At 35.9% G+C, this 24,694-nt stretch overlaps 1 protein-coding gene across 1 annotated transcript in view; it reads left to right on the top strand.

Annotated features, from left to right (window-relative positions):
• The window catches only part of Sgpp1 (sphingosine-1-phosphate phosphatase 1), a 29,140-nt gene extending 7,314 nt beyond the window's left edge, over positions 1-21,826 (top strand). The window contains exons 2-3 of the mRNA XM_047541725.1: positions 14,921-15,010; positions 19,402-21,826. Of these exons, the coding sequence (XP_047397681.1) occupies positions 14,921-15,010; positions 19,402-19,953 (642 nt within the window). The 3' untranslated portion in view covers positions 19,954-21,826. The remainder of the gene's footprint in view (positions 1-14,920; positions 15,011-19,401) is intronic.
• The last annotated feature ends 2,868 nt before the right edge of the window (positions 21,827-24,694 follow it).

The raw sequence follows: 24,694 nt of genomic DNA, 5'->3' as shown, positions 1-24,694 counted from the left end.
ATGGAATATTGCCATTCATAAAGATTGTACCTATTTACATTTCTACTAGCAGTATATGACAGTACCTGGTTTCCTACACTCTTACTATTACAATATATTGTCAAACTCATTGATCTTTCCCCAAGATAATTTTAACAAATTTGCATTTTTCTTATCAGTAAAGTTAAAGAGTTTTATCTAAGTTTATTGACCATTTTTGTTTCCCTTTTTGTGAACTGCTTATTCTCTGTTTTTTTCTATTAGATCATGGGTATTTTGCTGTTTAGTTTTTTTAAAACTGTATTCCCTTTTCCCTCTTTTCAGTAGTTGCTCCCCTTTAAGTAATATACCCCTCAGGTATAGCATAGAACCTTTCAATAGTATACTACCACTTTCCCTTCTCTCCTTTTTGTATTATAACATACATTTATATCAATGTATGTTATAAAGCCTACAATACATTATTATTTTGTATAATGTTCCAGGATGTAGTTTTAGACAGGTTTGGAACTGGTGTAATTTTCTGCCTAAACAGCTTCTTTTCACATATTTTTTTAGTTTATATGTATTAGCAATGACATTTTTCTTAGTTTTATTCTTTGAAAAACATTTTGACTTAACTTTGGGAAAATATTTTCATGAGATACAGAATTCTAAGTTGATTTTTTTTCTTTCACAACTTTAAATATGTGGCTTCATTATCTTCTGGCTTGCATAGATATCAGTATGATGTCTGCTATAATTTTTATCTGTGGTCCTTTGTAATATGTCTTTGCTTTTAAGATTTTCTTTGTCATTAGATTTGAGAAATTGAAAAATAATGTGCTTTGATATGATTTTCTTTATATTTCTTCTTGGAATTTATTGATCTTGTCTGTGGGTTTGTACTTTTTATTTTATTTGGAAGATGTTTAGCATTATTTCTAGAAAAAAATTCTTCCGTTCCCTTCCATCCTCTGCTTTGAGAATTCCAGTTTCATGCATTTTACTGTTTATTCACAGGTCACTCATGGCTCTGGTTTTTGTTTTGCTTTTTGTTTGGTTCTGGCTTTGCTCTGTGTGCTTCCTTTTGTATAGTTTATATTGCTATGGCTTCAAGTTAACTGATCTTCCACAGTGTCTAATGTTCTGGTAATTTCATCAAGTAAGATGGAATATAATTTCAGATACTGTGTATTTTGTATCCGTAAGTTCCATTTAAACCTTTTCGAAAGTCATTCATTTCTCAGCTCATTGTGTTTATAAGATTTTCAGTAGCTGTTTTAAGATCCTTACTTATTTTTTTTTTTATTTTTTTTATTTTTTGGGTGCTGGGGATCGAACCCAGGGCCTTGTGCTTACAAGGCAAGCACTCTACCGACTGAGCTATCTCCCCAGCCCCCTAAGATCCTTACTTATTAATCCTATGATCTCTATCATCTTTGTGTGTTTTGAACATTTCTTCTGGTTATGGTTTGTATTTTCTTGCTCCTTAGTTCTTTTTACAGGTTTTGGACTTCGTTGTATTCCTTTAAATAGTGTTGGACTTTGTTCTGGAGGGCAGTTAGATTACTTGTCAGCTTAATCCTTTTAGTCTTGCTAGGATGGGTCCAGAATAAACAGCCTAGAGTTAATTTAGCTTCATGACTTAGGTGGTAACCTTCTAACTGCTCTACACAGTTTCCTCTTTCCTCCGCTTGGTAAGAATGCCAAACTTATATGAACTTTGGAAATTTGGGGCCTATTTCTTTCCAGTAGTTTGTCCCCAGTCTGGAGGACTTTCTCCCTATGCTTGCAGATTAGTACTTGGCCAAAACTTTGCACAGTTCCCTATACACATGTCTAGGGCTCATTCTCTGCACAGATTCCTCTCTCCAGTACTCTGTTCTGCAAATTATATCCTTTTTGACCTCTGGGAACAACTCAACAACTCCCTCCCCTTAACTCAGTGAGATGTTGGACTCTTTTGATTTCTTCTCCTGTGCTACCTCCTGGGAACTGCCTGCAGCAAAGAGCTTGGGATATATATATATATATATGTGTGTATATATATATATATATATTTTTTTTTTTTTTTAAAGTACTGGGGATTGAACCCAGAGGTGTTTTACCACTGAGTTACAGCCCCAGTCCTTATTATTTTTAATTTTTTTTGTGTGTTGAGACAGGGTCTTGGTAAAATGCTCATTGTCTCTAATTTGCAATCACTGCCTCAGTTTCCTAACTGGGATTGCAAGGGTGTACCCCCAGCTGTTTTGTTGTTGTTGTTGTTGTTTTCCATATGAAAGCTAATTCCCCACCTCCCATAGTAGGAGTTGAACTCAGTGATGCTCTACAACTGAGCTGTACCCCTAACCCCTTTCAGTGTTTGTTTACTTATTTATTTTTTGTTGTGGAAGTACTGGGGATTGAACTCAGGGACTTTACCACTGAGCTACATCCCCAGTCCTTTTTAGAAAAAAATTTTATCTTGAGACAGGGTCTTGCTTAGTTGCCAAGGTTGACCTCAAACTTGGAATCCTCCTGCCTCAGCTTCCTGAGTCTCTGGGATTACAGGCATGTGCCATTGCACCCAGCTACATAATAGTTTATTGATATGTAATCCAATACCATACTATTCACCCCATTTAAAATATATATTTCAACCAGATATGTAGTCTCAGGTATTCAGACCTGAGGCAGGAGGATTGCTTGAGCCCAGAAGTTCAAGGCCATGTTGGGTCAGATCTCATATCAAAAACAACAAAGAACACAATTCAGTGATATTTTAGTATATTTATAGAATTGTGTAACTGTTACCACAATCAACTTTAGAACATTTCATCATCCCCCAAAGAAAGGCCCTATTTATAGTAGTCACTCTATATTTTCCCCCAATCTCTAGCCAACTACTAATCCACTTTACATGTTTATAAATTTTCCTATTCTAGGCATTTCACGTAAGTGCAAACATGCAATACGTGGTCTGTTGTGACTAGCTTTTTAAAAAAAAAAATGTTTATAGTTGTCAGTGGACCTTTTTTTTACTTATTTATATGCAGTGCTGAGAATCAAATCCAGGGCCTCACGCATGCAAGGTAGTGTTCTACCACTGAGTCACAAATCCAACCAGTGACTAGCTTTTTTCACTTTGCATAGGCTTTTTAAAAATCCAATTACCCAGTGTGTTCTTACATTTCACTCATAATGTAGCATATATCAGTGCTATAATCCTTCATTTCTTTTATTGCTAATTAATATATATTTAGGTGGGCATACCACATTTTACTTATCCTTTCATCAATCTATGGCCATTTGGGTTCACTTTTTGCTTGGTTTTGAATAACACTGCTACTAATATTTTTGTACAAGTTTGTACATGGAAATATGTTTTTCTCTTGGGCTGGGTTAACTGGTTAATGGTTTTGGTTTTTGTTTTTGTTATCAGGGATTGAACCCAGGGGTGCCTAACCAGAGTCACATCCCTAGTCCCTTTTAATATTTTGTTTAGAGACAGGGTCTCTCTGAGTTGCTTAGGGTCTTGCTAAGTTGCTGAGGCTGGTCTCCATCTTGTGATCCTCCTGCCTCTGCATCTCAGGCATGCACCACCACGTTTGGTTCTTTTTTTTTTTTTTAAACTTATCTGAAATGCCACATCTGTACGTATCAAGTTCCCTTATACGTATGGGTTCTCTGTTCGGTTACACTGTTATGTTTGTCTTTATCAATATGGTTATCTTTCTTGTTTTAATTGCTGCTCATCCAAGTTCCCTACCTTTAAAGTTGTCTTGGCTAATTTGGTCCTTGCTTTCAGTATACATTTTAGAATGAGCTCTTCAATTTCCAAGAAAAACTCTGTACTTTATTGAAATTACATTAATTTCATTTATAAATTAACTTGGAGAGAATTGATGGCCTTACAATATTGAGTCTTATGTGTAATATGGTAAATCTACTTATTATCTATCAATGTAGCTTTGTAGTTTTTTCTCTGTATAGGTCAAGTGTAAGATTTATTTTTAGCTATTTTTTTGTTTCTATTGGAATTGATATTTAATTAAAATTCAGATTTGTGGTTGGAATATAGAAATGTAGTTGTTTTTATACATTGTTGAACTTATCCTTAATTTAATAACCTGTATGTAGATTCTTGTGCTTTTTCATAAAGGAAATCATGTCAACTGAGAATAATAAGTGCATTTCTTTTGTTGTAATGATCTGTTTTTCTTCTCGTGGAATAAAAATCAAGATAATTTGATTCAACAAATATAATCTTTTTTTCTTGACAGATGTCGTGGCACACACCTCTACTTCCAGCTACTTGGAAGACAGAGGCAGAAGGATCACAAGTTCAAGGCCATCCTGGGCAACTTAGCAAGACTCTGCCTCAAAATAAATAATAATTTTTTAAAAAGGGACTGGGGATGTAGCTCAGTGGTAAAATGCTTGTCTAACATGTACTGGGCTCAATCTCCAATACTGCAAAAAATTAAAGTTAAAAAAAAAATTTCTAGGCAATATGGTAGGCCCTACACATATTGGTGTGAATAGAACATATGGTTCTTTTTTCAAGAATAGATTGGTATTTTAGGAAGATTCTCTCTGTAGTATAGAAAATGCACTAGGAGGAAGCAACACTGGCTGTAGGGAGACCAGACAAGGGAGGGGGTTATTTTACCAGTTCAATGGAGAAATGACAGGTACCTAGGATAGGGACCTAGATCAGTGGTTGGCAAACAATGGCCTGCCACCTGGTTTTTTGGGTTTTGTTTTGTTTTTTGTTTTTTAATTTAAATATCTTCTGCTTTTTGTAGCGTTAGGGCTCAAACCCAGCTCTTATGCTTGCTAAGCACTTAACCGTACCACTGAGCTATACCCTCATCCCTGCTGCCTATCTTTATGTGACTTGTGACGTGTAAGTGGTTTTCACATGTTTAAGTTGTTGTAAAAAGCCAAAATAATATTTAGTGGCATATGAAAATTATGTAAAATTCAAAATTTTAATGTCTGTAAAGAAAGCATATGGGAATGCCACCACGTCTGTTCATTTTTATATTGTCTGACGGCTTTTATGCTATAATAGCAGAATTAAATGGTTGTGACATACATGAACTGTACTGTCTACAAAGCTTATATTGTTACTGTTTGGCTCTGGTTAAAAAACTGCTCAGAGCCAGGTGAGGTAGTGCATGCGTGTAATTTCAGCAACTTGGAAGCTGAGGCAGGAGGATTGTAAGTTTGAGGCCTGCCCTGGTAACTTAGCAAGACACAGGCTCAAAGTAAAATAAAAAAGGATTGGGGATGTAAAACACCCCTAGATTCAATCTCCAATACAAACAAAACAAAACCTAACCCTGATAGCATCAGTGGTAATAGAAAGAAACGGATGAATTTGGTAGATGTTGCAGGTAGAATTGTTATAACATGGTGACTAATTGAATGGCAGTAAGGAGGGAAATAAAAGGAAGTATTATTCTTGGATATTGTGTTTGGGAAGTTGAGAGAGAGTAAGCAGTTTGATTTGTGGAGATGGCAAATAATGGAAACAGGTCATAGTTGGGCAAGGTGCAGGGTAGAGTACAGAGATGATTTTACTTTTAGTTTTGTTGAGTGTGAAGTGTCTGTAGGACAGTCATCTGCAATTCTCTAGGAGGCAGTTCTATCCATGAAGGACATCTGGGCAGTTTTGGTGTCATCAGCAGGTAGGTGTAGAGTGAAGTGACAGGAGTGGATAATATTGCCTTAGGAAAGGACACACAGTGAGAAGAACAGAGGCTCTCAGGAGAAAACCACTTAAGATATCAATATTTAAAGAACTGAAAGAGTAAAAAGAGCCTGTAACAGAATCTGAGTCATTTGAGAGGTATGAAGGAGTATCTAAGGGTGTGTGTGTGTGTGTGTATAAAATAAACTATTCTGGGCTAACTTAAGCAAAAAGAGGAATAATTATTATTTTTGGTTTTTTTTTTTTTTTTTTTTTTTTTTTTTCCGTGGACTAGAGCGGGGAATCTGATAGAAACCAAGGGCATGAAAGTGCTGCTGGGTCTTCTGAGAGATTGGAGCCAGTTTCAGGAATGTGAGGAAAACTACGTCCAGCTGTCTTTGCTCCTTGGGATTACATAGTCTCTCATTCCTGCTCCTTTCTCCTCTTTCTCTCCTTTGGTATGCATGTGTCTATGTCACCCCCGGTTCTATACTATTTACAAGTTCAAGCACACAGCAGAGATGGTCTTTCTGACTTTTTTTGAATTATTGTCAGGAAAAAAAGAATCTGATTAGCTCAGCCTCACCACTGAATCTGCTTCCCCAGTGCCAAGTATCCATGCCTAATTCAAACAGCTGTGATCAAATGAGCAGCATCGCACAGTGTAAGCATGTCTTCAGGCACACTGCTGGGTCTCCGTGGGAGAGTTTACAGAAGAGAGGGTATAGATTGGATAGTAACATAAAAAGAATATGCCGTAGAGGGAAATCAGAAATCAAAGTAAGAGAGAGGGTGTTTCTAGAGAAGAAAAGTAGTTAGCATTGTTAAATTCTGCCAAGAGGACAAGCAAGATAAGTACTAAAACTCATAGAAGACTTAGAAAATAAACAGTAAGAAAAAGGCAGTATTGACATTTACAGAACTTTCCTTGCAATTTGAAAATAATTGGGGCCATACTACATATGAAGTTTATTTTTTTAAATGTAATTTTATGCATAAAGCTTAATTTTTTTGTGAAACTTGGCTAGTCTGCAGTACCCAGATTTTTAGTGAAACCCTATTTTAGAAGGTTTTGTGAAAGGTTTTTTTGTCCTGGGAATTTAACCCAGCGTTGCTCTTCCACAGACCTACATCCTCCCTTTTTATTTTTTTATTTTGAGACAAGTTCTCACTAAGTTGCTGAGGCAGACCTCAAACTTGTGATCCTCATGCCTCAATCTCTTGGGTCACTGGGTTACAGTTGTGTAGCTTTATGTTTTCTTCTAAGAGGTTTATGGTTTAGTTTTTATTCTGAATTAATTTTTGTACGTTGTGTAAGGTTGGAGTCCGTCTTCATTCTTTTGCATGTCGATATCCATATGTCTGATTTATTTATTTATTTTTTAAGACAGGGTCCTGCTTTGTTGCCTAACCTGTTCTTAAACTCCTGAGCTAAAGAGTAGGATGTGGTGGCACTAGTCTGTACTCCCAATGGCTTGGGAGACTGAGGCACAGGTTCAAAGTCAGCTATAACAACTTTGTGAAGCTCTAATCAATTTAGTGAGACCCTGTCTTAAAAAACAGCTGGAATGTAGCCCAGTGTTCAATCCCCAGTACCCAAAACAAAATTCCTAAGCTCAAGTGATCTTCCTGCCTCAGCCTTTTGAGTAGCTGGAACTACAGGAGCATACCACCATGCCCATCTTGAGCAGTATTTGTTAAAGACACTGTTCTTTCACTATTGAATGGTCATAGCACCCTTGTTGAAAATCAATTAGCTGTTCGACAGCTGTTCTATCTGGGTTTACTTTTGGACTCACAATTCTGTTCCATCAGTCTACTGTCTTTTATGCCAGTTTTATTTTTAGCTATTCAGGTCTCTTGTAATTCCATTTGAATTTGAAGGTTTATTATTGGGTATTTTATTCTTTTGAATGCTGTTGTAAATGGAATTGTTTTCCCTTTTTTTTTTTTTTTTTTTAATTTGTACTGGGTATTAAACCCAGGATATTTTACCACTGAGCCACATCCCCATTCTTTTTGTTTTAATTTCGAGGCAGCCTAAGTTGCTGAATTCTTGCTAATTTGCTGAGATTGCCCTTGAATTAGTGATTCTCCTGCTTCAGCCTCCCCAGTCACTGGGATTATAGGTTTGCAGTACTATACTTGGATAGATTTTCCATAATTGCAAAAAGGCATTTAGAACTTTGATAGGGATTACATTGGATCTCTGTTTCATTTTGGGTTGTAGTGCCATCTTAACTATAATATCTTCTAGTCCATGAACATGGAATGTCTTTTCATTAATGAAGTCTTTAATTCTGAAATATTTGTAGCTTTTGGAATAAAAGCCTTTTATTTCCTTGGTTTATTACTAGGTATCTTATTCTTTTGAATGCTGTTGTAAATGGAATTATTTTATTACTTTCCTTTTTAGATCATTTATTACTGGTGTATAAAAATAACTGATTTTGGTTTGTTGGTCTTGTACCTTACAGCTTTGCTTTATTTAATTAATTAATTAATTTGTTTATTTGCAATGCTATATATTGGACTCAGGGTCTCCTGCATGCTTGGCAAGAGCTTTACCACTAAGCTTTATCTCCAGCCCATTTTTTTAATTACAAAAAACCCCCTAATTATTGATACCGATATTATTGATAATTACATGCCAGCATGCTTAAACTAAAAAAAAAGGTAAACGTTCTAGAAACATGGTAATTATTTATTAGCATAGCAATAATTTGGTTTAAATAAGATTGAACATAATCCTATTTACCAAAGTCTATAATGCAACTTCTAAGAATATATTTAGCAAGAAATGTACTTAGTGCTGGATGTGGTGGTACATACCTGTAATCCCAGTGACTAAGGCTGAGGCAGGAGTCTTGCAAGTTCAAAGCCAGCTTTCAACAACTTATCAAGGCCCTAAGCATCTAATTGGGATCCTGTCTCAAAGTTAGACAAAAAAGGGCGGAGGTGTGGCTCAGTCGTTAAGCGCTCTTGGGTTCAATCCCCAGTACCAAACAAAAGAAGGAAAGATAATAAAAGAAAGAAATGTACTCAGCCCTCTGTTTTGATTTTTCTTTGTTTGAGACAGATATTACCCCACGCTGGTCTTCAACTCTTAGGCCCAAGCAATCCTCCTGCCTAGGTCTCCCAAGTACCTGAGAGTACAAGTTTGTGCTACCATGCCTGCCTGAATTTAACTCCTGTTGGTTGGGGTGTTTTTTTGTTTTGTTTTGTTTGGTCGGATCTTTGGGATTTTCAGTTTTTTAGATTCATATCTGTGAATAGAGATAGTTTTACTTTTTCTTTGCCAATTTAAAAGTCTTTTCTTTCTTTTTCTTGAAAAAATGCTATGGCTAGAACTTCTAATACAGTGTTACATAGCAGTAGCAAGAGGTATCTTTGTCTTATTTTTTAAAAAATATTTTAGTTGTAGATGGACACAATACCTTTATTTTATTTGTTTAGTTTTATGTGGTGCTGAGGATCGAACCCAATGCCTCACAGGTGCTAGGCAAGCACTCTACCACCGAGTCACAACCCCAGCCCTCCTTGTCTTATTTCTAACCTTGAGGGAAAACTCTCGGTCTTTAAATATTGAGTGTGATGTTATTTGTATATATTTCATAACTTCCCTTTATCATGTTGTGAAAATTCTCTTCTATTCCTTGTTTTTTGAGTATTTTTATTGTGAAAGCTGTTAGATTTTTGTCAAATGCTTTTTTTTTTTTTTTTACATCAACTAAGATGTCCATATTGGCTTTATTTTGAGGCTTTGGTGCATGTATTTTTATAATTGTTATATCCTCTTGTTGAATTGACTCTTGTATCAATATATACTCTCCTTTGTCCTTTGGAACAGTTTTTGACTTAGTCTATTTTGTCTGGTATTGGAATACCCACCTAGCTCTCATTCAGTTGTTTGCATGGAATATCTTTTTCCATTCAATTACTTTCAACTTTTTTGTGTCTTTGCATCTAAAAGTGAATCTCTTTAGGTAGCATATGTTTTCACAATGTTTTTGTTTTGTTTTGTTTTTTGAGGTGCTGGGGATTGAACCCAGGGCCTTGTGCTTGCACGGCAAGCGCTCTACCAACTGAGATACATCCCCAACCCTTTCACAATGTATTATTCTTTCTACCAAATCTTTACCTAGTTGAGGAGTTTAAACTATTTCTGTTCAAAGTAATTAGTAATAAGGAGTGACTTCCTTTTGCCATTTTGCTATTTTTTTCTATCTCTCTTATACCTTTTTTTTTGGGTAGTGCTGGGGGATCAAACTCAGGGCCTCATGCTTGCAAGGCAAGCACTGTACCAACTGAGCTATCTCCCTAGCCCCATCTCTTATACTTTTTTTGTTTCTCATTTTTTTCATTTTAGTCTCTGTGTCGTGGGTTTGTTTGTTTGTTTTTTTTTGTTTGTTTGTTTGTTTGTTTTTTTGATAGTATGCCATTTGAATTCCCTTCTCATTTCCTTCTGTGTACATTTCTTAGATGCTTTCCTCATGGTTAACATGAGGATTGCAATTAATTGGATGAGGAGATGACAGAGAAATCTAGAGTTTAGGTTTGGTCATGTTAAATTTGTGATGCCTGTTAGACATTGAAATGGAAATATCAAGAAGGCAGATGGACATACAACTCAGGGATTTAGGAGAGAAGTCCAGGCTAGAGAAATAAGTTTAAGTCAAGAGCATATGAGTTGTATCAAGGGAGTGATGTAGAGTGGGAAAGGAAGTATACCTAGGAATAAACACTGGGGTACCCCAAAAAGTCATGAAAAAAAGGGGAACTAATAAATGACTGAAAGGAGTAGTGTGTATGTGTGTGTGTATGTACATATATATATATACATTATATATTTAATGAATTATATCCATTTTTGGCAAAGGATAATTCCACATAGTTCTATTTCCTTTCAGATCCATTTAAATGAAGACAGTGGTTCTAAATTTATTTTTAGAGATTTTTTTTTTTTTTTTTTTGTGGTGCAGGGATCGAACCCAGGGCCTTGTGCTTGCAACGCAAGCACTCTACCAACTGAGCTACCTTCCCAGCCCCTAGAGATTTTTTAACATAAAATTAAAAGTAGATGTACTTTGGAAATTCATAAATATGAAGTAAATGTAATAGATGAATTAGTTATGCATAATTCTTCACTTGATCCCACTTTAGCTCTGTTGTTCTTAGTCTATCTAGTTTGTTTTATTTCCTTGGTTATTAAGATCTGAGATCTTTTTTGATCTCCTTTAAGATTACTGAAAATACTTTTTGTTGAGCTACTACTGGCTCAGAATTCTGTTATTCAATGGGGAGTTAACATGAAAGCCATCATGTAAGTCAAAACTGAATCAGGTGTTCCCCATAGGAATTTTTCTCAGAGAGAATTCTAGAGAAAATATCCTGAAGGCAGAGACTAATGGCCTCCCCGAAATCAACCAATTGATTAAAATGAAAATGATGTTTCCCAACTATTTGACTTCTCGAGGTGAAGTCTGAAAGTGCCATGGATTAGGGTAAAAGGAAAGGCTAAGGAGGGGTTTTGTTTCATTTGTTAGGCTGTCTTTTGCTATTAACAACTTTTAAAAAATTAACAGAAATATCTGAAAGACTTGAGTCTTCAGATATAGTCTTTCCATCTATAGAGATGGAAACCATGTTATCTCTCACCTAGATATAACTAAAAGTCTTCTAACTGGTCTCCCTGTTACTACCTCTCATCCCCCAGATTTAATTGCAGCATAGCAGCCAATCTGACACTGCTGTAGTTAATTTTTGTTTGTTTTTGGTACTGAACCCAGGGTCACTTTATCTCTGAGCTATATCTCCAGTTTGAACCCAGGGCTTCACACAAACTAGGCAAGAGTCTCACTGTGGTGCTGAGGGTCTTGCTAAATTGCTGTGACTGGCCTCAAACTTGCAATACTCCTGCCTCAGCCTCCCAATTTGCTGGAATTATAGGTGTGTGCCACTGTGCCTGGCTGGTGTTGCTGTGCCTCAAACCCTGCAGTGATTCCTCGTTTGATTTCCAGCAGAAGCCACGTTTCTTACAGTGGCCTCTCAGGCTGTTCTTCATGCCCCATTTCCTCTCTGACCTCTGATGTATGCTCTTTCTGCTCTGACTGCACTCTGTTCCCTGCCAGTCTTGTTTAGGGACTTGGCACCAGCTGATTCCCCTGCCTTGTGTGTTGTGGTCTTCCCTCAGGTTCCCTGCTTGGCTAATTCTCTCTATCCATCTGTTTTGCCTCAAATTCAGCTGCTCAATCAAGCCTTCACTGACCTTCTTCTGTATGTCGTGGTAACAGTAACCTGCCCCACTAACACTTCCAGACTCCTTATCCCTTGTCTGTTTCTGTGTAAATGAAAGTAAGTTCGGTTATGTTGTGGCAATGACTTTACCCCCCAGATCTCAGTGATTCAGCACAACAAAAGCTTATATCTCATTTGTGGTTACATATCCATTATGGGTTAGCAAACAGCTCCGTTCACGTACGACCTCAAGGTGATGGGTGTCTGCCTACCTTGTTATACGTCTCAACATGTGGTTTTCCAAATCACATCTCAGGGAAGAGAGGGCTCAAAGAATGATTGAAAGAGGCCTAGGTACCCCACTCCCTGACACATAGCTTATTGTCCAAAACTAGTCACATGCCCCTAATCTAACTGCCGGTGAACCTGAAATGTAGAGCATGAGGAATGTTCATGACTTTTACAGTTTCTTTAACACCTGTTCTCTTTCTGTTTTCTCTATACCACTCAATCATATTTTAATGTTATTTAAATTTATATTATAATTTGCATATTTCTGTGTTTACAGTTTAGTGTTTTCCCCAATAGGAAGAGAAATTTGTTCTCACTGCTCACACTTTCTTGCATATAGAAAAGCCTTTGCTCATCTGTTGCTGCTGTTTGTAATATTCTCCATCTTTTTGACTCTGTATTGCTCCTTCCTTTCTCTGATGAAATCCTACACATCTTTCTTTCAATGTTACTCAATCTGGGAGGCTTTGTTGACATCCCTAAGATAAGTGATCCGCTTATCCCCAAGGGTACCTCTGAATGTTTCATATACTCTAGTCATAGTACTTACCTCAGGGTTAAATGTCTGTTTGCCCAAGTAAACTAAGTTCCTCATGCATTGGAGCAGGGTCCAGGGAATCTGTGTAAGAGCAATATAAATAGGGATGCAGAAGAAATGATAGCAAGGAATATTTAGAAGGTAGTACGTGCTAAGGCTAGATTAGTCAAGCTTAGTTATTGGTTAAGTAGAAGGATAAGAAAAGAAGCAAGGATAATTTACATTTCTTATTTAGAATATTATGTAGTTTATGATGTTTCCAAATGACATAGGGAATATGAGGGAAGGAACAAGTTTGGGTGATAGGATGATGAGTTTGTTTTGAGATGGTGGGTTTAACTCCATAGGGACCTCAAGGTGGAGATACGTGTAGGAGTTGGATATTTGGTCCTTAACCTCAGGGAAATGGATGGGTCTTCATCATGCTCAGTACTAGTTAAAAAATAAGAAGGGGTGAGGTAGGCATCACGGTGTACGCCTGTAATCTCAGCAACCCAGGAGACTGAGGGAGGAGGATTTCAAGTTCAAGGCCAGCCTCAGCAACTTAGTGAGATCCTGTCTCAAAATAATATATAAAAAGGTTTGGTTTATTTCACTTAGCATGATATTCTCCAGCTCCATCCTATCTGCAAATGCCGTAATTTCATTCTTCTTTAAGGCTGAGTAATATTCCATTGTGTATATCTACCACATTTTCTTTATCCATTCATCTGTTGAAGGGCATCTACGTTGGTTCCATAGTTTAACTCTTGTGAATTGAGCTGCTATAAACCTTTATGTGACTGCATCACTGTAGTAAACCAAAGGCCAAATGTTTTCTCTGATAAGTGGATAGTGATCCGTAATGGTGAGGAGATAGGGAAGAATGAAGAACTTTGGATTGGGTAGAGGGGAGTGAGGGGAGGGGAGGGTATGTTATGTGGGGGGAAGGTCTGTGGAATGAGATGGACATTATTAACCTATGTACATGTATGACCACACTGCCGGTGAGACTGCACCATATACAGCCAGAAGAATGAGAACGTGTGCTCCATTTGTGTACAATCTGTCAAAATGCATTCTACTGTCATGTATAACTAATCAGAACAAATTTTTTTTAAAAAATTGTCTTAAAAAAAAAAATATATATATATACATATATATGTGGCTGAGGACGTAGCTTGGTGATAAAGTGTCCCTGAGTTTAATTCCCAGTACTCCCTCCCCAAATAACCTTAAATACACTAATGTTTAAGGAATAAAAGAGGAAGATACACTCTGGGTCAGAAACAAAGAAAAGAGAACTTGAGAGTGTAAAGGCATGGCTCTTAAGGGTATTTAGAGTTTCAAGAAAAAGTGGAGGGCCATGTCAAATGTAGTACAGTAGTCAAACAGAAGAACTGTTACTAAATATTTACTACTCTCAAAATCTTAACTTCTTTCTTTCAACTTCACTTTTCCAACCATCTTGGCTTCAGTTTGGCTTTCAAATTTTGAGAAATTTGAGGTATAAACTGCTCTGACTGTGCTTTCTCTTCTTCCTTTCAAACGTAGCATTATGTCCATCCATTCTTTCTTCCTTCCCTCTAATCTCAGGACATTCAAAGCCTATTCTTCCACTGGTGCCATTGATATCAAGAGTTGCCTATACTTTCCATTTATGCTTTTTTCTTTTGGGGGTTTTTGCTCTTGTTGTCTCACTGCAAATTTTTTTAATATTACCATTTGAATTTTAGTGGAGGGCACAGAAATGGAAAGCTAATTACTAATTGAATATTGAATATGAGGACAGGAAATGTCAATGCAAATTGAAAATAGGAGTCACTGATGGAAATTAGGGGGATAATGCCTTCTCCTCAGGGAAATGGGGACATTGACATGGACCAGATTTAGGTGCTGTTTCAGCAACTCTAATTTTGGAACCATTTAAAAATTTGTCTCTAACCTGTCCTTCTTCTGTAACGTGCCGGTGATCAAATCTGTACTGTAGAAGCAAAAATGAGCCAGTTCCCAGAAAGAATAGTGTAGAAATATGAAAATTCAGTCATTCGTTCATCCTGGGAAAAGTATTTCTTTGGTGTGTGACATGTGCTGGGCTGTGAATTAGGTGCTGGGAATACAATGGGGAGTAAAAGCAGTTCTCAGTGTCCTGCAGTTTAGTACAGTGATTTGGTTTTTATTTGCTTGTTTGTATCTATCTTAACCTAACCAATTTCACTTTTTTTCCCTTGTAGTATCCTCCTGTGTATGGACTGATTCTTATTCCCTGCTGGTGTTCTCTAGTTTGCCTAAGTAGAATTTACATGGGAATGCACTCCATTCTGGTAAGGAAAACATTGTGTCCTTAATGCTTTATTTTTTCTGACATTCTTGAAAATTTTTATAATTTTAATCATTTGCAAGTTTATATGAAACCTAATGAGAAAATAGTTATTTTTTCTGTTTTACAGAAGTATCAGTATGATGACTTGTGAAGTATTATTGTAGTAATTACGTATTTCATAGAAACAGGTTCTAGTAATCACAATAGCAGACATTATCCTCAGTATAACATTTATTCCTTCTTCCAGTCTCAGTGTATATTCCTTCAGAATCTCATAGGTGCCGCCCCTGTCACTGAACTGAAACAAGGAGAGCTCTAAGTATTAGTCAAGATAGGGACTGGGAGCTGCTTGAACTTAAAACTATCCTGGTGCCATTTGTCTTCACATATGAAACCCTACTGTTCTTCACTTTCCCATCAGTATTTTTAGGACTCACATCATATATTTTATTTTGAGACTTCATTTACATTTGAAAAGCAGCAGCACAGGGAGGGGGTTGCTATGTTTGCAGCCACACCTATTCACTTCCCATCCCTCTCTATCGGTTCCCCTTGTTATCCCTCGGTTCTGGCCTGTGTCATGTATTGACCAGATTATCTCAGGAATTTCTTAATTAGTAGTCCTGCTTCAGTTTGACTGCTCCAGCTAGTACTCAGTCTCCTGGTTAGTAAATACTCGCACAGATGTGATACCATGCTGAGTTGCATTTACTTAAATGCAGTGTTTCTTGCCTCCATGACTTTAGGAATACCTTCATGTGGAAGGCCCTTTTTCATTTTCTTTCCTGCCTGACTCTCGCATTCATCCTTCAGGGCTCACTGCAATGTTTTTTAGCCCCTAAAAGCCTTATTACCTTCCCCGTCTTCCCTTTCTCAAGACTAGTTAGACGACCTTTCTCTCCCATTTATCCTAAATTGGGATTGCTTTTTTCCTTGTCTGTCATCTGCACTGGACTGTAAACTCCTTGAGAACATGACTCTATACTTTATCTCTTCATCTCAGCGTCTCATGTGGCCTTGTATGTTTATAATACTCCTGGTTGGTTAAGAATAGATGCCAGCTAAGGAAGCATTCAGATTCAAACCAGGACTAGTTAATTAATCCAAAATCCAAAAAACAATCTAAATGACCATCAGTAGAAAAATGGATAAATTGCATAATCACACAGCACAATATTATACAGTTGTGAATATGATTGATCTACAACTATATATAATGAAATGAATCTTAAAACCTTCATGTTAAGTGGGAAAAAAGCAAGTCAAGGGACTACATGGGCCAGGCATGGTAGCATACACCTGTAATCCCAGTTGGCTCAGGAGGCTGAGACAAGAGGGCCGAGAGATTAAGCCAGCCTCAGCAACTTAGTGAGGCCCTAAGCAACTTGATTAGAACCCTGTCTCTAAATAAAATTCAAAAAAGAGCTGGGGATGTGCCTCAGTAGTTAAGTGCCCCTGGGCTCCATCTCCAGTACCAAAAAAAAAAAAAGGGAGGGGATGCAGGGAGACTACATGCTATATGATAATATTTTTACAAAGTTCAGAAAGAAGCAAACTAGATAATGTTTGCATGGCGATATGTGGTAAAACAGTTTATTCAGACCAAAATTCAGACGTGGAAATTGCTTCTGGAAGGATACAGTGGAATAGAATTAGGAGGCAGTGTACCAGTAGATTTTACAGTACTGGTAATATTATAGTTCTTTTGTTGGGCATTAATTTCATAGTTAGTAATTTTGTAATTTCACATACATCTTACCTTTTTTTTTTTTTTCCTGTACTGGGATTGAATCCAGGGGTGCTCTCTCGCTGAACTACAATGTAATAAAAATTTTTAATACAAACCTTAAGCAGATAGTCTGTTGCTTAATTATACTGAATGCTGTTGAGAAGTGACTTTTATAACTGGGTGCAGTGGGGCACACAGTAATCCCAGTGACTTGGAAGGCTGAAGTAGGTGGATCACAATTTTAGGCCAGCCTGGGCATTTAGCAAGGCCCTGTCTCAAAGTAAAACATAAAAAGAGCTGTGGATGTAACTCAGTGGTAGAGGACTCCTGGATTCCATCCTCAGTTGGCAAGTGGGCAGTGACCACTGTTTTTGCTAGTATCCATGAGGAGTGGTAGTTTCATTGCAGTGGTGAGTTTAGAAAAAAACAGGAAGTGAGGACATGGAGACCAGGACTATTTTTTTTTTTTAATTGTAAACAAATGGGATACATGTTGTTTCTCTGTTTGTACATGGAGTAAAGGCATACCATTTGTGTAATCATAAATTTACATAGGGTAATGTTGTTTGATTCATTCTGTTATTTTTTTCCCTCCCCCACCACCCCTCCCACCCCTCTTTTCCCTCTATACAGTGCTTCCTTCCTCCATTCTTGTCCCCTCTACCCTAACCCTAACACTAACACTAACCCCTCCCACCCCCATTATGTGTCATCATCTGCTTATCAGAGAGATCATTCAACCTTGTTTTTTTGAGATTGGCTTATCTCACTTAGCATGATATTCTCCAATTTCATCCATTTGCCTAAATGCCATAATTTTATCATTCTTTATGGCTGAGTAATAGTCCATTGTATATATATACCACAGTTTCTTTATCCATTCATCAATTTAAAGACATCTAGGTTGGTTCCACATCTGGCTATTGTGAATTGAGCAGCTATGAACATTGATGTGGTTGTATCCCTGTAGTATGCTGATTTTAAGTCCTTTGGGTATAGGCCGAGGAGTGGGATAGCTGGGTCAAATGGTGGTTCCATTCCAAGTTTTCTAAGGAGTCTCCACACTGCTTTCCAGAGTGCTGCACTAATCTGTAGCCCCACCAGCAAGTGTATGAGTGTACCTTTCTCCCCACATCCTCTCCAACACCTATTGTTGCTTGTATTCTTGATAATCGCCATTCTAATTGGGGTGAGATGGAATCTTAGGGTGGTTTTGATTTGCATTCTCTTATTACTAGGATGTTGAACATTTTTCCATATGTTTGTTGATTGCTTGTAGATCTCTTCTGTGACGTGTCTGTTCATTTCCTTAGCCCATTTGAGACCAGGACTATTAACAACTTTTTTGACAAAATTTTCAGTGATACAGAGTAGATCTGAGGGTTTGGTTTCATGGTAAAAATTATGGAACATGTTTGTATGTTTTCAAGAATGATTCAGAAAAGTTATTTTAGTACTAACTTTATTTCCTTCAGTAAATCAATTTCTTCTCTTTTGCTTCTTTCCCCTATTCAATTCATCACCAAGTTAAAATCAACTCTAATTTTAAAATATTTTACTTAATCCATCTACATAACTTCTTTTCATGTAGCTATGAATCACGTAGAGAGCAGAGCACTGCACTGGCCTCCTATTGTTATCTTCACTGGTTTCAACCTTTTCCCCCTACACTCAATCTTCTTACAAAGGAGATGGAACTTTCTTTTAGGACTGTCAGTCACATTGTTACATTCCTACTTTGAAATCTTCCAGTGGCTCTCTACCACTTCTTTTTAATGTGTAAACTTAATTTTATTTTATTTGTTGTAGTACTAGGGATTGAACCCAGGGTCTTATGCATGCCAGGCAAGCATTCTACCACTGAGCCACAACCACAGCCATCCCTATCACTTTTGAAATAAAATCTAAACTCTTTCCATAGCTACAAGAGTTCTACATGGTTGGACTTCTGCCTGTCTCCTTGACTTTGTATCACATCCCTCTTCCTTTGATATTTGAGTCATGCTGAATTTCTCTCAGTTCCTTGAACCCAACACTTTCTTTTCTCCCTCAAGGCCTTTCTTTGCCTTTGCCTTTGCACTTGGTATTCCCTCTGCCTGGAGAATCTTTTCCTCTAGCACTATAAAGAAAGATAGAGCTAGTTCCTATCTAAAATCTAGTCTTTGCATAGGGGTGACTTCCTCAAACAGGCTTCCCTCGCACTCTAAAAGGAACCTTCCCAGTCTGTTTAACTTTCTACACGTTTGTAACTGTAACTATATTTATCTGTGTTCTCACTTAACACGGTTTTCTCCAGTCTTTTCCACTAAAATGTAAGCTCTATGACAGCATGTGATTGTTTCTTTGGATAATAAATGTACTTTTCAAAAACAAAACTGTCTAATGTAAGCATAGTTTATTGTTCAGAATCTGAATATAAATGGTGTATAGTGTTTATGGTCTTAATTTATGAAAGGGTAAAACTATGAAAATTATCTTTTATTGTTACCAGTAAATCTTTTTTTAATCATTAAACCATTTTAGTTTGTAGTTTAATTTGAGAATTTGACTTTGTAAAATTTATATTTATTCAACCTTTGAAATGTGAAATATATACTATTTTTTAAATATCAAAATAGTATTATATTAAACAATTATACTAAACAACTTTTATCTTTTCCCAGGACATTATTGCTGGATTCCTATATACCATTTTAATCTTAGCTGTTTTCTATCCACTTGTGGATCTAATTGACAACTTCAATCAAACTCATAAATATGCTCCACTAATTATCATCGGTCTTCATTTAGCTTTAGGAATCTTTTCTTTCACTCTTGATACCTGGAGCACATCCCGTGGAGACACAGCTGAGATTCTAGGAAGTGGTGCTGGAATTGCATGTGGATCCCATGTTGCTCATAGCGTGGGTCTACTATTAGATCCTTCTTTAGAGATACTACCGTTAGCTAGGCCCCCCATTACTGTGACTCTGTTTGGAAAAGCCATATTGCGGATCCTCATAGGAATGATATTTGTACTGATCATCAGAGATATAATGAAAAAGATCACCATTCCTTTAGCCTGTAAAATCTTCAACATACCATGTGACGATATTCGAAAAGCAAGACAGCACATGGAAGTTGAACTTCCTTACCGTTATATTACCTATGGAATGGTTGGTTTCTCCATTACATTTTTGGTTCCCTACATATTTTTCTTTATTGGTATCTCTTGATGGGGACATACTGTTTGTGATAAGAAAGTGGTTATCAGTTATTGATACCTAAAAATATACTCTAGATAAAAGATCAGAGTTAGGCTTTTGCAAGAATTTAACTTAAATAATTTTTTAAGTAAATTCTTAAGAGTCAGTGCTTTTTATCATTGCACATCCAGATTTTGTCTTAGGTGAGCTGAGCTATTTCTGTACTGAGAAAATGATAAGTATCTATTTAGAATGTTCATGTAATGTTGGAGAGTTCTGTGCTGTTATGGATTCAAGTTATATATAATATATATTAAGGTACATAATAGGCGATTATATATCTAATATATGTTATATATAAAATAATATACCTAAGTTTTTTTTAACTGTGAGGTGTATTATGAAATCAATAATAATATGCAAACAGTTGTGCCTGTGTATTTGGAATTAATACAGGTATGTTATTAACAAATATATTTAACATTTATTTACTAGGGAGCCATTTCCTAATTGAATTGCATAATTAATAGACCAGAATTCATATGCTACCACATATTAATTTACTGCCTCTTTTTACACTGCCATCACCTTTCATGTTACCCATGATGTTGAACATGGGAGGCATTTTTAATGGACCAAATTTTCAGAAAAATTACTTTTTAGATTCCTTTTTTTTTTTTAAGTTCTGTACACTGTGTTGAATGTATTTTTTTTGTGCAACTGTTTTGTACATCTGTTTAATAATTCAGGTACTGAATTTTATTGCTTGCTAATTGTGCCTTTCTGTTGTTGAATTAAGAAATGCCATGTATACTGTGATATAAAAGACTAATTCTATCTTAATTACATATAATCAGGCAAATATTTTAAAAATATATGTCAAACTAACAGGGATTGAACTAAACCACCGTTAATCCTTTAGTCCTTTATTTAGAAAGAAATGTGGAATGGGCTAAAATTTCTCACTAATTTATTGGAAAGCTAAGTGGATAAATATTTTCCATTTTTTGTAGATATTTTTCTGTGTATTGTAAGTTATAGGAACAAGATATATTTTTTTGCACATTGTCTTGATTGTTTATAATGCAGGTAGATATTTCCAGTGAACGGAACGTAGTTGAAATTTATAGGTGGGACAGTGCAAATGCTTCATATGTAAAACCATTTTTCTAAATTTAGAAAGGATTGGATTTCCCACTGTTAACTTTTAATACTTACTTATCAGCTACTTAAGATAAATTATAAATCTAAAAATAATAAATATCAATTGTTTAGATTCTATTATTTTTCCAACTTTTTATTATTTTCACAGTGGAAATTTTGTGTAGGGTATGGAACTATTTTTTTGTCTGTGTCTTTATATTTTCAAGTGTGATTGTAATTAGATTAACATAATTTTATTTGTAGTAAGATATTCATAAAGAAGAGAATTAACTTTCCATATGAATGAACATCAGGTATGGGATTACTGATTTTAGTGCAATATCTATGTGATTATCCAGAAATATCAATTCAGATGTATCTATTTTGCATAGCATAACTTTGAGCTCATATTTTTATAATTCTGATTGAGAATTTAGGGACATGGTAATTTTTACCAAAACCGAATCTGATAATTTTAAATAAAGCAACTAAATGTGGGCTCTTTACCTATTAAAAAGAAACCAAGGCACTTTTGGAACCTATCGGTACGTTGGAAAATGTGAAAAGAGCTTTTCTTTCAAAATGTGTGGTTAATGAATGAATTTTGGGGTCTATGCTATCCTATTAATTTTATGTCCAGCTTAAAAAGTATTTGAAAATATTCCATTTCTTTGTGTTTTATTATTTTCTGTCCTTTGACAGTTCTATGCTAAATGTATTTTAAAATAAAAATCAAAGTCAAAGTCAAAATTGAATGGTGTTCATTTGTTTTGTTGGTATTCTGTGCATCTGTCTCTATTATCTGGTACAGACTTCTAAAGTAGTCTAGTATTTTCATTCTTGCTGGCTTTTACTCTGAAGCAATTTGTTCAAAATCAAAGTGCTGTCTTTAGCAAGACATTTAAGAAATTCTTTAAGATTCAAACGATCTTATTTATGATTTTTTTTTTTTTTTTTTTTTGGTATTGGGTATTGAAACCAGAGCCCCTTGCATATTCCAGGCAAGTACTGTGCTACTGACCTACCCATTTAGCACTTTTTAATTTTTTTTTTAGACAAGGTCTTGCCAAGTTACCCAGGCTGGCCTCAAATTTTGATCCTCCTGCCTCAGCCTCCCAAGTTGCTTGGATTACAGGAGTGCATCACCATGTCTAGTTTATACACTTTTTGTAAAAAATATTTTTTTAGTTGTAGATGAACACAATATCTTTTTTTATTCTTTTTTTTTTTTTTTTTTTTAAGTGTGGTACTGAGGATTGAACCCAGTGCCTCACGTGGGTGAGGCAAGCGCTCTACCACTGAGCTATAGCCCCAGCCCTCTAATGCAGTTTTAGTGAGAAGTTTCATAATATTCTTTTTAAAATTTATGCATAAGAATGTTTCAGTGGCAAATAGTATTGTAGGTAGTTTAGTGCTATTCCATTAATGTCAGGAATTAATAATAAGGCTAGGAATAGGAACTTATAAAAATTGGTATATTACAATTATACATGATAGTGGAATTTATTGTGCCATATTCAAATATGCACAGAACATAGTTTGACCAACATCATTCCCTAGTACCTTCCCTTTTTCCCCTTCCTCCTTGATCTCATTATTATTTTAATTAGTACATTGTAATTTTATATATATAATCAGGATTCATTGTGGTGTATTCATACATGGACATAGCATGATTTGGTAAATTTTGTTCCCCAGTACTTCTCAATGCCTTCCCCTCCTCCTCCCCTTCCAATCCCTTTCCTTTACTCTCTTGTCTCCCTTCTATTTTTGTGAGATTCCCTTTTTTGTTTTTTTACTTTTTTCTCTTAGCTTCCACACATGAGAGAACACATTTGACCTTTAATTTTCTGGGTCTGGCTTATTTCATTTAGCATGATGTTTTCCAGTTCCATCCATTTACCAGCAAATGACAAAATTTCATTCTTTATGACTGAGTAAAACTCCATTGCATGTATACCACATTTTATTTGTCATTTTGTCTGTTGATGGTTCCATAACTTGGCTGTTGTGAATTGTGCTGCTATAAATATTGATATGCTGGTGTCACTATAGTTCTGCTGATATTAGTTCTTTTGGGTAAATACCCAGGAGTGGGACAGCTGGGTTAAATAGTGGATTCATCCCTAGTGTTTTGATGTTTCCACGTGGTTGTACTAATTTGCAATCCCACCAACACTGCATAAGTGTACCTTTTCCCCCACATCCTTGCCAGAGATTATTGTTATTTGAGGAACTTTTTAAAACAATAAAAACATGGACATTTCACTTTGTAACTCTAAAGTGCCATGATATATGAACTGTAAAAACTAGGTCTGTCAAAAATTCATAAGACCTAGCATAAAACAATGCTACTATAAGAGTGGCATAATTATTTTTATTTTTTAGCTTTCTCTGTAAGTAACATTATTAAATATATCTTTAAAATACAACAAAAAATTCAATGAAGTGAATAGTATTTAAAGGTAAATTTTTCTCTCATCTTTCCCATCGGCCCTTTAAAGGATAATTTTCACAAAACATTCAATAAATATGAGTAAATACTAAATGTTTTTTATTTATATGATCTTACAATTTTATACTGCAAAAAATTTTTATTGCTAAAGCAATTTCATTTTTGTCAATAGTTAACACTATTCTAATTTAAAACCAAAATCAGTAAGAATCTCTTTCCAAAGTGTAACCTTATAGTTGAAGTATATTTTCTGAAGAGAGATTTTGTCTGGTAAGGTTTCTTAACATAGGAGATGTAACTACTGGATATTTTGTCAAATCTTGGTTGTGTTTCTTTCCATTGCTTTGAAGACCATGAGTTAAAAAGAAAAAAACTTTAACACTTGAATTTGAGTTGCAATTACATAAGTTATATATATAGTAAAAAGTTGGTCTGGGATGTAGCTCAGTTTGTAGAGTGCTTGCCTGTCAAGCACAAGGCCTTGGGGTTCAATCCCCAGCACTGCAAAAATATAAAACGTTGTAACATGCTACTTATAAAAGACATTTTAGAAAGCTCTGTATTGTGAAGCATATCTTCATAAGGAAACATGCCTTCCTTGTGAGACGTGCAGAAGGAAAAATCCAAAGAACAGTAAGAGACATTCTTTAAAAAGTGAAAATGCTATAGGACAGTAAACAATATTTTAACCTCAGCTAGTTGACTTTTCCCAACTTGTCCTTCCCCTCCCTCCTTTCTTCCCCAAGTAAGGGATTCTACATCTGATAACAACCTCAGGAGAATAAAATGTGCTTTGATAACTGCTGTACTGATTGTTCACTCTAAGAACTCTGGGTGATTACAAAGGCTCTCTTGCCCGTAAATAGGCTATCCAGATTCTTCCATTGCTCCAGAGGGCTCTGTTGACTACTTGTTTTTTTTGTTTTTTTTTTTCCTTTTATTATTTTTAGTCTTGGTGTATTTTCCACAGGTGTCAAGAAAGCCCATTTCCTGATAGAGTAAGCAACACGATATGACAGAATGTCTACTACTATGTTTATTAAAAGTTTTTCCTCAGAAAAACTAAATTACTTTTTTTTTTCCCACCCCCAGTACTGAGATTGAACCCAGGGGCCTTTTAACCACAGAGCTACATTCCCAGCATTTTTATTTTTTGTGTTGTGATGATCTTGC

The sequence above is a fragment of the Sciurus carolinensis genome, chromosome 2 (genome assembly GCF_902686445.1).
Source record: "Sciurus carolinensis chromosome 2, mSciCar1.2, whole genome shotgun sequence".
In the NCBI taxonomy this organism is placed as follows: Eukaryota; Metazoa; Chordata; class Mammalia; order Rodentia; family Sciuridae; genus Sciurus; species Sciurus carolinensis.
The sequence above is the reverse complement of the archived record's forward strand: the minus strand, read 5'-3'. Positions and strand labels throughout refer to the sequence as shown.